At 33.9% G+C, this 12,972-nt stretch overlaps 1 protein-coding gene across 1 annotated transcript in view; it reads right to left on the bottom strand.

The window, feature by feature from the left end:
- Positions 1 to 910: 910 nt before the first annotated feature.
- The window catches only part of LOC141391132 (5-hydroxytryptamine receptor 2C-like), a 55,996-nt gene continuing 43,934 nt past the window's right edge, over positions 911 to 12,972 (bottom strand). Inside the window, exons 2-3 of the mRNA XM_073964048.1 lie at positions 1,501 to 1,725; positions 911 to 1,113 (exon numbers count right to left, since the gene is read on the bottom strand). Coding sequence (XP_073820149.1) covers positions 911 to 1,113; positions 1,501 to 1,725 — 428 coding nt within the window. The remainder of the gene's footprint in view (positions 1,114 to 1,500; positions 1,726 to 12,972) is intronic.

The following is a 12,972-nucleotide window of genomic DNA, read 5'->3' as shown; positions in this document are numbered from 1 at the left end:
GCCATATGAAGCTTCTATGACTTCCCCCGATGACGTAATTGCAGCTTAAAGTTCTCAAAATATGCAATTTTTATAAGATTCATCGTATGTTTTCTATATTTTTTGATAAATATTCGCCATAATTATTTCAAAAAACGTTTTGTATCAAGCATACAACATCTTCTTAATATATTAGTGTCAAAAAACCCGCAAAAAATATTTGTTTGTATCCGAAAATAACGAAATTCTGGGTAAAACTCGTAAAAACCGATTTTGAGCTATATCTCAAGAACAAGAGCTGATAGAGAAAAACCGTGACCAGATTTGAAAATAGCTCGCCGATTTCATTTAGAAACAACAACAACTTCGGTTGAAACAAAAGTCGTGTTGACCAGTGTAATAGTATTATAGGTTTGAAGCAAAGCCTTCAAGTTCTGTACCTAACAAACAGCGAGACGAAGTTCGCCGGGTCCCATAGTTTATTATAAAAGCTTCTATTGAATTACATTTAAGGCTTAAGGGAGGTAACAGCATTTTTATTTTACTTAACATTTCTTAAAAATTAAATAACAAAAAAGACAAAGTCAATTCTCTAGTATATGTAGCATGAATACCGTGGCCCTGAAAAAGAATACATTCTGTAAAAGCGTACCGTATGACGTATAAGTAACATCAACATTCATACGCTTGAGGGGCAATAATAAAATCTAAATTAATAATTTAATATGAATGCTGAGTTTTATAGCAAAAACCGAAAAATTAATGTCCACAAAATGCAACTATTTCCACATTTTATATATTTTTCCTCTGTAATGTTGGTAATAAAAACCACTCCGGGCACATTTCGAAACGTTCACCTTAACACTGACAAAGTTACCACAATGACATTTACAACTGCAATACATTTACAAAAAGAGAGTGTACAACAAACTTACCGACGAAATAATTCGCTTTCCGGATGTTCGGCAGCAAATCGAGCCTTCTTTCGTAACAATGGAATGGTCAGAGCGTACGTGATTACCATCATCACCATGGGTATGTAGAATGCCACCAGGGAGCCGAATACGAAACACGCTCGATTGTTTATAACGCAAATATTCGGCTGTGGCATGATATTCTTTTCGTTGACTAGACCTATTAAAACGGAAAAAGAAGTAGGGAAGAAAGAGAAGAGAATATTGCAATGTCAAACTTATGGCAAAAAAAAACGTCAATGTAAATAATAGGAGGCAATATTTCGTTACGGCAAGGAAAAGTTATCAACATTCATTGTTGCAGTTGCATCCTTGAAGACACAATAAAAAAAACTTGGTTTTATTGTTGTGGTTTTTGTGTGGCATTGCATTAAATTCAACACAATTGAGATATATTTCTTTCAATATTAGGGTGTTAAGCATTTACTTTTGAACTTGCGTTACCATGAATTGATAACTCTTTAATTTATTTTGCAAAAATGTTCATTTTCATTTGCTAAATTTTCTTTCCACCTTAATACACCCATTCCATTATCATTAAACTTACACAATACAGTTATAGAACTGGAGACAAGCATGGCCATTAGCCAAACTATGGCAATTTTCATGCCGGCCAAACGTTTGGTTGACCGATGTCGTGAGCCCAATGGATTTCGTATACCCAAATAGCGGCCCAGCGAAATGAAACACATGTGCAAGATGCTGGACGAACAGGCCATTACATCGCAGGTAACGTAAATATTGCACCACGTAAAGCCCAATGGCCAATAGCCTGCAAAGACAAACGAAAGAAAGACATTATTAAATATTTTAAATTGCAATGCAAAAATTCGAAATACGAAATAAAAGTCTTTAAAAAAACAGAGCAATTAAGATGGCTAATTGAACAATTTTCTTGCAATGACAATTGTCCTTCATTTGAAAAAAGCGTAATGATTTTATTTCTTAGAAGGAGAAATAATGTCAAGCAACGTCTGCCATCATTAGCTGTGCCTGTGTTGTGTTTAAATATATTACGAGCTTTACAAAACATTGTCATACTTTTGTGTGAGAGTCTGGTCTAATTGACATCCGATTATCCGGTAATTGTCATTGTAGACAAGCTCATCTAATGAATAAACGGGTGAATGTCATGTAATATGTTTTCTGATAAAACAGATGAATAGAGCAGTCAAAAACCAATAATGTGGCAAAGAAAAACCAATTCACTTCACAAAAACAAAGACTGAAATATGAAATTATCAAGTATACATAATGGCTAAATACGGGCGCTTTACCAAAATACTGACAAATTTCTGTGAGGGCTAATCATTTTTGTAAAAAGCTAATTTACGGTTAAAACTTAAAAAAATCCATAATCCAGCCCAAGTGGGTTACTGCTAGAAACATATTGAAAAAATGCCCTTTGTGTAAGAAAAAAGATAGAAATAAACAAGTAAGAAAAGTCTATAGTCGGACAGAGCCGACCATGGGATACCCTATACCACTATCCCTGGACAATCGCTCTCCACGGAACTTCTTTTCAATGATTGTGAAAATTTAATTATCAAATATCAGAGATATAATGTATAATACTTATGACCAAACCCAAAAAGTTATCTAGTTATCTAGTTAGTTATGACAAAGACATTTTTGTAGCAGGAAAGGCAAATTTAGAAAGACAAAAACTAAAATGTAATGAAACCCACTTATGTAGTACTACTACTTCCGTTGTTTAACCGCTGCGTTCTTAAAACTTTTACCAATTTCACACAAAAGTTTCAATACATTTAACCCGCTAAGTATTACCTGATATTCACGTTGGTTTGTACGCTTCTTCTTCTTCATAAACTCAAACTTTGTTAAAAATTTTGCGGGTTAATATTTTGATCTACAGAGCCGCTACAAAATTGGTTAAAATTTTGTTTTTGGTCCATTTCATCCCCTGAACATTTCACGATCATCCCCAAAAACTAATCATTTCTATTCTGGCCCGAACCTAACCTCCTTAAAAAATTCATTACAATCGGTCCATAATTGCGACCTTAAGCTTGTTTACAATTTTTAATGGACGGACACACATCGCTAAATCGCTTTATCTCGTCGAGATATGAATTTTTGCATACCAAATAAGGGGTCTAGGACGAATATTTCGTGGTGTTACATAAACATTTGGAGAGACAATATGTAGCATGGGATAAAAATGTGGTTCTCTACACAGAACCCATTATATATTAGGCAGTAGGCCCGTTATCTGGCAAACACTGTATTGCAATTTACATCAGAGGAAAGGTCAGTAGTTTTTTTCCATATGTTGGCTACTTTGCGAAATATATATGTCCTCAAGGAATTAAAATATCGACCAAACATAAAATTTTTATATTTTTCATACAAAAGTAATGGTCCATTTCACCCGCTAAAGAATATCAGATCATCATTCAAAATTGTAGGCATCTTTTTCGACCTATACTCTTATCCGGTGCAAAATTTCGTGACTATTAATGTATAGTTGCGACTTCTAGCGAGTTTATTATTACACTACAAACAAATAACGGAATATATTAGGCTGTAACTCTGTTATCTGATCATGCACACCAACATAATGGGCATCAATTGAAAGGTCCACTTTCAAGTATATCTCACTTGTCCGGAATGTCAATTCCAGGAATTAAGATATAAGCTGTATATTAAAAATTTTCACAATTTTCACACAAAAGTTTTGGTCCATTTAACCCTCTAAATATTATCCGATCGCCATCTCAAATTGCAAGCTTCTCCTTTGTGATATACTCTTACCTTATTGAAAATTACGCGTTGATCGGGCTATTATTGAGACCTACAGAGAAAATTGGATAAATATTATGTTTTTGGTCAATTTCAACCGCTAAATATTTCACGATCATCACCAATAAGAATATGGATCTATTCTGATCTGAACCCGACCTCCATACAAAATTTCGTGACGATCGGTCCATAATTGCGGCCTGGAGCGTGTTTACAATTTATAATGGACAGACAGACGGACGGACAGACACACATCTCAAAATCGCTTTATCTCCTCGAGATATGAAGATTGGTATACCACATTGGGGGTCTCCGACGAATATTTCGCGGTGTTACATGAATTTTTACCAAAACAAACTTATAATACCCTTTTCCACATTGTGGTATAGGGTATAACAAAACAGGAAAGTGTAATAAACACAATCCAGAAGCTAAAAAAGAAATTTAAACAAACAAGTAAAATTAATTATAAAACTAAATAAAATCAAATTGGAAACAAGAAAATCAAACACATAAAAAAGTTCAATATCATAGAAAATAAAAAATACGCTCTTATACAAAATAAGCTAAGAACAAATTCCATTCGTAAAGAAAATCAATTTTCACTTCTAATCAAAATACATATCAATTAAATACACACATATAAAATTTTTTGTAAATACATATTAGCAACAAATACAGTAAATAAATCATCATAGAAAGTGAAAAAATCCTTAAATAAATAAATTCGATTGAATAGAATTACAACAACAGCACCAGCAAAAACCACACGGCGGCTATCGCCACAAAACAGTGTAAACAGAACGACGCAACAAAAAGTGGAAAAATAAATCAAACAAAATCATGACACCCCATCATTACAGACAACAACAACAGCAGGCAGCTGCACAAATAACAACAACAACCATCGCACAGCAACAGAATTCGAAATGTAATAACTAAACAATAATATTGTATTTAACGATATCGATTCGACATTTTATTTATAAAATTCACACAAACAAACAAACAAACTGATCATCAACTAAGCGGTATCATCTTATGTATATTGAAAATCAAATAAATAAACAATAAAAATATTTTACATAATTTTTTTTACATTTAAGGCCATAACCTATTCAAATTGAAATACACGTAATTTGTTTTTGTTTTTTTTTTTTTTAACGCACACGCAACACGCAATGTTTAGGCTTTGGCCTAAGAAAAAATAAATTTAGAATTAAACGTCGATCATTTGAAATCAAGTCTAATATGACCATTAGAATGACCCAAAAAACAAATGTTTCCCATTTGGTCCAAAAACCTTATACATATATGAAATATTATGGTGATTGGTTAAGGTTAACCCGTGCCCAATCACTCTAATGACCACATTTCAATCCTAAGAGAAAATTTAAAGAAAATATTCGTAAATAATAAAAGTTAATAACTTAGTGAAAATTTCCACTTATCGCACTAGTGATCATATTTTTTATTAAATATTTCAGAATTTCAACGGTCCACATTAAACATAGTAAAAAGGAAAAATAAGAGGATTAATTTTCAACTTTTCAACTTGAAATCTACGAAATGTTTTTTTTTCTGTTTTGCGGTTGAGGAAGCGTATATAAATTACGTTTAGATAAACGCTTCTTAACGACAAGCAAACCAGATGAATAGCTACATTCATAAATCTGTGAGCATGTCCAACTAGCGATGCATTCGGCCACACGTCTTTCGAACCAAAACCACCAAACCATGTGTATGGTTGTGCAATTCACATCTATTTCGTCGCAAGCTTCATTGCAATTAAACATTTGAATAGATGTGGCCCCCTTGCAGCATAACTACTTTTTCGAAAGTAGAAACAAAGCCATATCTATTTTATTGCTTACATTCCGAAATAAATGCATATATGTATGTGTGAGTGTCCACGTCAGTATGTTGTGGGTGCACTTTCAATAAAAACTATTTTCAAGCTAAATAAAAAGTCTCACATTTTCTCCACAAAACGACAACAGTTTCGTTAAGGGCGCAACACCACACTGACTATGATACACCGCATTTGTTTTAACAACTTAAAGGTACAGCCGCCATGACAAAGGCTGGCACAGAAAGGAAAACTGCAAATGTTATAAAAAAGTAGAGAGAGTGGAGATTGTAGAAAAAACATTGCTGTAAATAATGTTGTCATGTATTTTCTTGTTTATACTCTCAGCTGTCGTGTAATGTGGAAGGGATGTTTCAGTCAGTTTATTTGATAGTTTGTGAAGACATGTGGGAGGTTCTTGGTAATAGCTTTTGAGAAATAGCTTAAAGACTGAAAAGATAAGAATAAATTCCTCGAATTACGAGCATTATATTCACCGTGCTGTGTAAACCCCATGTATTGAACATGTTCCGAGTATTTCGGCAGTGTATACCATATATTTAGAACCCATTTTTCGATATTCTTGTTCAAACTGAAGAAAACTTAGATGTTTTTTTTGGGAGGGGGAAAGGGTATGCTTTTATACGCTCCCTTACTTTAAAGCTGACAAACTATCGATAGACGGACTATCGTTTTGATCACTGCCGTAAAGCTTTGTTTATAACGGACTCGGATGCAACTATGTTTTAAATAATTCGCGATAGATAAGCAAAATAACTTGTTTTAGCGGCCGCCGTAACCTTTGTTTTACGACAGCAATCAAAACGATAGTCGGACGGACTATCGAACGTTTGCTAGCCCTACCTTACTTTAGTTCTTTTTCAAAAGTTTTTTCAAAAAGTTCGGGAACGCAAAAATGGAAAAAACTCCAAAAAAGCTGGAACAAATGTCAAAGTCGGCGTACCAGCCAAGCGGACGCCGGCATCCATGTTACTATTTTTTACACGCTCAAATTTGTCGAGTAAAAAGTTTTTAAAGAGAGCGTCATTCAGCCATTTTTGTTTAAAGAATAGTGAACATTTTACAACTTATTTGTGTACGGGAACGGGGTTTCGGGTAAAATGTGTAAAAGTCGTAAAAATTGTAAAAACTTTTTAGTTCTGGAACAAAGCTATCGTCTCAGAGCTCATCCACTATTCCCACGCCCGTTTTTTTTTTTTTGCTATGCGGATATCTAAGGGGTAGTTTACACTATCTATCAATGTCATATGTGCTTAAATTTTCCATCGTTATACAGTCGCTAATGTGTGCAATATTGGGGATTTCCTAACGCCGTTTACACATTGCCTGTGTCGGTAGATATGGAATGTTCTTTATTTCGTGTCATATGGCATTGATACCTAGTGTAACCTACCTCCAACCGTATTTCAAACAATCAAAGAAAAACACATTCAGTCAGTGACAAGGAAAAACGTAACCACCACCAACAATTACAATGCAAAAGAAGAAGAAGCAGCATCATTAAAATGAAATACTAAAATAAATGTTAACGCAAGTGTTTACTCACTGAGTAAACGACATTCGCTAACAAAAACAGAATAGTTTCTTCCTCTTCTCTACCTTGTGCCCGCAACTGCCTTGACTACCTGGTAGCAGCATTGGGGAATTTTACTGTTGATTACACAGATCAGTCAGTCATTATCAATTACCAGCGTTGAAACCATTGAAATTTCATTGCTTTGCTTATTGATTAAATCTTGCCATTGCGAAAATGTCAATTTTAATGATTTTGGAGGATATTGGAAAAAAACAAATTGAAAAAATTAACTATGGTGGCAATCACAAGAACGATTGACCAACCCCAAAAAAAATTACTGATATGCTGTACGGGATAGGATAGGCATTGATAGGATAAGAACATTTACCATCGTTTTATGAGCTTCAAAAGAAAGGAATTACGACTGAGTCATAGTCTTTGGGACAACACTGAATCGGTTTACCGGCATTCGAAACAATTAGAAACTCCTTCAAGATACAAACAGTGAATTTTGAAAAATCAGCAGAAGATTTGTAGGGCTCAAATATATTGATCGCCTATGACATCCTAACCCATTAATTAGATTAAGACAATTCGCATATGCTAGCCCACAAAGGTGTTCGGTGCATCCAACAGACTGCCGCAGCTAGTCTGTATATGAATTAATAAGATGAAACAGTCGGTCTGCTTTAGGTGAGTGTTTGTAAGGCACTCTGTATGAATTAATGAAAGACTCAGGCGTCTTTACAGTTTGAGTGTTGGTGAGGCACTAGTTTTTATTTTCAATATTTTCACTCAGCAGCTAATCTACAAACTATTTCTTAACCTAGACTACCACTAATTCTTTTCTCTAAACTCCTCATTGACAAACCGAACAACCCGTTGATTAATGAAGAATTTTCCAATATCGTGTGTGTCATAAAAAGAGTCATAAAACCTAAGTGCGACCGCTTGTAATGCACACACAACAACAGCGATAGCATCTGGGATCTTAAACGTTATCTTCTATTTGATGTGGAAATATGGAATCATAATTTACCACTTATGATAAGAACTCATAATGGTAACAAAATATTTATTGATTTAGGCTGCTGGAAACTCGAGTGGAAAGTTTATTCTTTATTATCAGAATTTCCAGCGCATCGACACAAAAAGTATGTACAAAAGTATTTCGTACATCGGGATTGTCCCCTATTTGATCGGCCTCAGTGTACTTTCAAAAAAATTTTCGGTTACTTTGAAATTATTTATTTTATTTGACAATATTACAATATTAATTTTTTCCGCATGGAGGAAAAACATGGTGTGAATCCAAAGTCCGGCTCTGGGCGAAGACAGTGATTGGAATTCCTACCAGTTTTTTATTATCATTGAGACAAATATACAAAAAAGGTTCTAACAGTACGGTATTTTGTCTTCTGAGACTATAAATTTACATGTATATGACTATACTGACGATGATAATTTCGAAGCTATTTCAAATGCTGTGAAGTTTCTGAGATATTCGAGGCCGAGAACTTTGGGTTCCAACCTTACATTTCGTGAGTAAAATTACAAGTAGTGTTGTTAGACACAACTTTCGGACTCGGCGTTCCAATATCATTGAGTTATCTAAAAATGATCGATATGCGAAAAATTCATGTCCTTTAAGGAATGTTTGTAGGAAGTATTTTTTTATTTTTAAAGTAAGACCCAACTTAATCACAGATTTGTTGTTTTCAAATTTTAAAAACAACAAGTTTTTTAGAGTGGGGTATTTTAAATTGATTTACTTTAGGGAAGGGCAGAGAATACTAGTTTCGTCCAACGCCACTTGGACTCATCAGTTCTCTTAGTTCTTTGCATTGCAGCAAAGAACTCTTCCCAAATTTTATGACGACTCGAGCTCAAGAATAAATGTGGCCGACGAATTCGTTTAAATGCGAATTCAACAGAAACATTCAAAAACTCTCGTAGCCGCATATTCAAAACACACATCACAACAAAACTGCCAAAGTGAATCTAAGGAAGTAATTTTTGATTATATCTTACTCGCAGTGGTTTGTTAGCTCGGTTGTTACCTAACCTCTAACAAGGTGCTGAGCGGAGGTAACTTTTTCTGCATTTCAACAGGCGTTTTCCTAGCTCAGACCAAGTTGCTGACTCAGAAAACGCATTTTTTGAATTATGTCACTTTTTGAGTAAATTAGCAATATGTGCTTGAAACATTCCACTGATGGTGACATCAATGTGTGTGTTAATATTATAAATAATGAAATCCGTGAAAATGTGAATTTTCTGTGAAAATGTGCATCCAAGCATAACAGTATGTTAAACATCTTGTTTAGAATATTTGACAAGAATGCAAGTGTGAATATTTTAAGATTTACTCACACGCACATTGTCAGTATAGACAATTCTTCGTAAAGCTAAAATTGTTATTTGCGTACTAATGTTTATTTTTGTACATTTTAAAAATGAATGCGAAATGTTTTCTTTTTTCTATTTTAAAAATAGTTCATAAACATATGTACATTATTGCACAATGTGCATGAGGGTTATAACTTTTCTGAATTTTTTACAAATATCAAAAATACCACCATAACCTTATAGAGCATGGAAAAGTATTAAGAAATGCATTATCACTTTTCCTCTACCATTTGCATTTTTTCTTATATGTTTTCATATATAATAGCATATCGGCATGAAATCAGCTATCTGTTATTGAAATTTAATATAATCTACAATATCGGAAATTTCTACATATGTCCAATTAAAAATTTCGTCAAGTCGCGATATTTTAAGCGTTTATTTTAACATAAATAAAGCATACAAATATTTTTTTTTAAAAAATTGATAGTGCTTTTAAAAGATCCTCAAGAATTTTTTTCACCCTCATTTAAATGTTATAATATATTTATTCGTTATTTGAATTAAAACTTTCTCATATTAAAAATAGTTAGTACATACTTTTATATTAATACTAGCCGAACCGATCCGCGTTCCTGGTCCTTGAAGCAATTTTATTTTACCTTAAGTCAGCGATTGTATTTTTATTGCATCGCTAATTAGTCGAGATCTGCAAGTGATTATACGTAAATAAAAAATCTTCAGAATTGTTTGTGTCGATATGTAATTTTTTGATGGTGACATTGAACCAGCACAGGTAATCTCCAAGAAAATATCCATGAAGATGATTGTCGATGACAATCGAAATATTGGAAATATATATATATATAGGCAAACAAAACCACTAATAAAGAGAATTACATCAGGTCAACAATAAATAACAACAACATTTTAACATAACGCCAAAAAGCTGATGACTTAAGGCATGCATTTATTTCATCTGCTGGTATAGTGTAACTGGAAGTGTTTGTCTGAAATTTAAAGGTGAATTGCTTCTTAAATTACACTGTGACACAAAATGGAACTCAAAGTCTGGGGGGTGGAAAATTTCTTTTGAATGTGAAAGCCCTTGATGAGTATACTAAGAACCCAAAAGGAAATTTTGGCCATAGGTCAAGTTTCTGAGATATCGCGCGATGAAGTTTTTGATTTTTTCCCCATAATACTTGGGAAAAGAGCTCCATATCTCTGTTTGGCGTTGTTGTAGCTTCATTTTGAGGTGACATGTCTGCAGACAAATCGATTGGCGAATCTTTTTGTAGAACATTTCATTCTTCTAACTCAATTCCTTTCATGTCCTTTACGTCCTTTATTTCTTGAACCGTAGTGAAAGTACCACAAGATGAGATTTTTCAGCATCCAAATATTCTACGAAAATGTTGCTCAGATGATTTTAGGTACGGTTCTCTTTGACAACTAATCGATTTTGTCCCGTTTTCATTGTCCTTTTTGACATTTAATCGGTTTTGGTTGAGAAATAAACTGTGTTTTGTTTTTCTGTATATTCGTCATAGGTTATTTATTGGTATGTAGACATAACCATTGGTTATTGCTTATGTAGACATCTGGGGTGCTTCTGAAATATTTACCACAAATAGCTATTGTAATGGTGAACACGTTAATAACAATTTTTCTTGGAGGATAGATCCGGTTATCTCAATTTTGGAACCGGATATTCCGACATTAAAACTGATTTTTGAACCGGTTTTAAGTAACCGATTAAACTTATATGTATACCGTTCAAAAGCTTATAGAGTTGTCAATCAAAATTAAATTAATTCACTTCTGAAAACTTTGTTAGTTGCAGTTCTAGAACAAAAAACCGTTTTCTTAAACCGGTTTTAAGGAAAAATATCAGTACGCGCAAATATGGAGATCAAAGGCTGGGGGGCGAACAATTTTTTTTGGCGATGAAAGTCGATGAAGTTAATATTACGAACCCGGAAGGACAGTTATGCCGTAGGTCAAACTTCTGAGTTATAGCGAAATTAATTCTTTCTTGACAAACTATACATACCAACGTGACAAAAAACCTAACGCCATAACTCAGAAGTTTGACCTACGGCATAATTGTCCTTCCGGGTTCGTAATATTACCTTCATAGACTTTCATCGCCAGAAAAAATTGTTCGCCCCCCAGCCTTTGATCTCCATATTTGCGCGTACTGATATTTTTCCTTAAAAACGGTTTAAGAAAACGGTTTTTTGTTCTAGAACTGCAACTAACAAAGTTTTCAGAAGTGAATTAATTTAATTTTGATTGACAACTCTATAATCTTTTGAACGGTATACATATAAGTTTAATCGGTTACTTAAAACCGGTTCAAAAATCAGTTTTAATGTCGGAATATCCGGTTCCAAAATTGAGATAACCGGATCTATCCTCCAAGAAAAATTGTTATTAACGTGTTCACCATTACAATAGCTATTTGTGGTAAATATTTCAGAAGCACCCCAGATGTCTACATAAGCAATAACCAATGGTTATGTCTACATACCAATAAATAACCAATGACGAATATACAGAAAAACAAAACACAGTTTATTTCTGAACCAAAACCGATTAAATGTCAAAAAGGACAATGAAAACGGGACAAAATCGATTAGTTGTCAAAGAGAACCGTACCTAAAATCATCTGTGCAACATTTTCGTAGAATATTTGGATGCTGAAAAATCTCATCTTGTGGTACTTTCACTACGGTTCAAGAAATAAAGGACGAAAAGGACATGAAAGGAATTGAGTTAGAAGAATGAAATGTTCTACAAAAAGATTCGCCAATCGATTTGGCTGAAGACATGTCACCTCAAAATGAAGCTACAACAACGTCAAACAGAGATATGGAGCTCTTTTCCCAAGTATTATAGGGAAAAAATCAAAAACTTCATCGCGCGATATCTCAGAAACTTGACCTATGGCGAAAATTTCCTTTTGGGTTCTTAGTATACTCATCAAGGGCTTTCACATTCAAAAGAAATTTTCCACCCCCCAAAAATGCTGCTGCACAGTGTTATTATATGCCATTGTAAATTCGTTCCAGGTGATAACTTATATTTAATATTGCATATGTGCCCTTCATTCACATGAATGTTCAGTGGCTTAAGGGCCAACTGTGTCGTCCTTCCACCTTCTTATAATGTACATTTTATATACCTGATGAAGCTATAGCTATCGATATGTTGCCTTCTAATTGAAATACTTGCTTTCCAATAAGGCCAAACCTTCGCTATGCATAACATCTGTATTTCCATTGATTTGTAACATATTTAAGAAAGTAGGAGTGGTCGGGTCTTATGGTTTGTACATTTTACATATATAGCGGATTTAAAAAATAGGACGCAGGGTATAACCAGCACCTCCGAAATTTAACAAAATTTATAGAATTTTTCCACCAAGGACCATCCCTGTACATCATCTGAAAATTACATGGAAATCGGTTTAGAAGTTTTGAAGATATAACAGACTTAAAAAAGTGGGCGTGGCC

Source organism: Musca autumnalis, unplaced genomic scaffold, assembly GCF_047663935.1.
Source record: "Musca autumnalis isolate F117 unplaced genomic scaffold, ASM4766393v1 scaffold_1, whole genome shotgun sequence".
NCBI lineage: Eukaryota > Metazoa > Arthropoda > Insecta > Diptera > Muscidae > Musca > Musca autumnalis.
The sequence above is the reverse complement of the archived record's forward strand: the minus strand, read 5'-3'. Positions and strand labels throughout refer to the sequence as shown.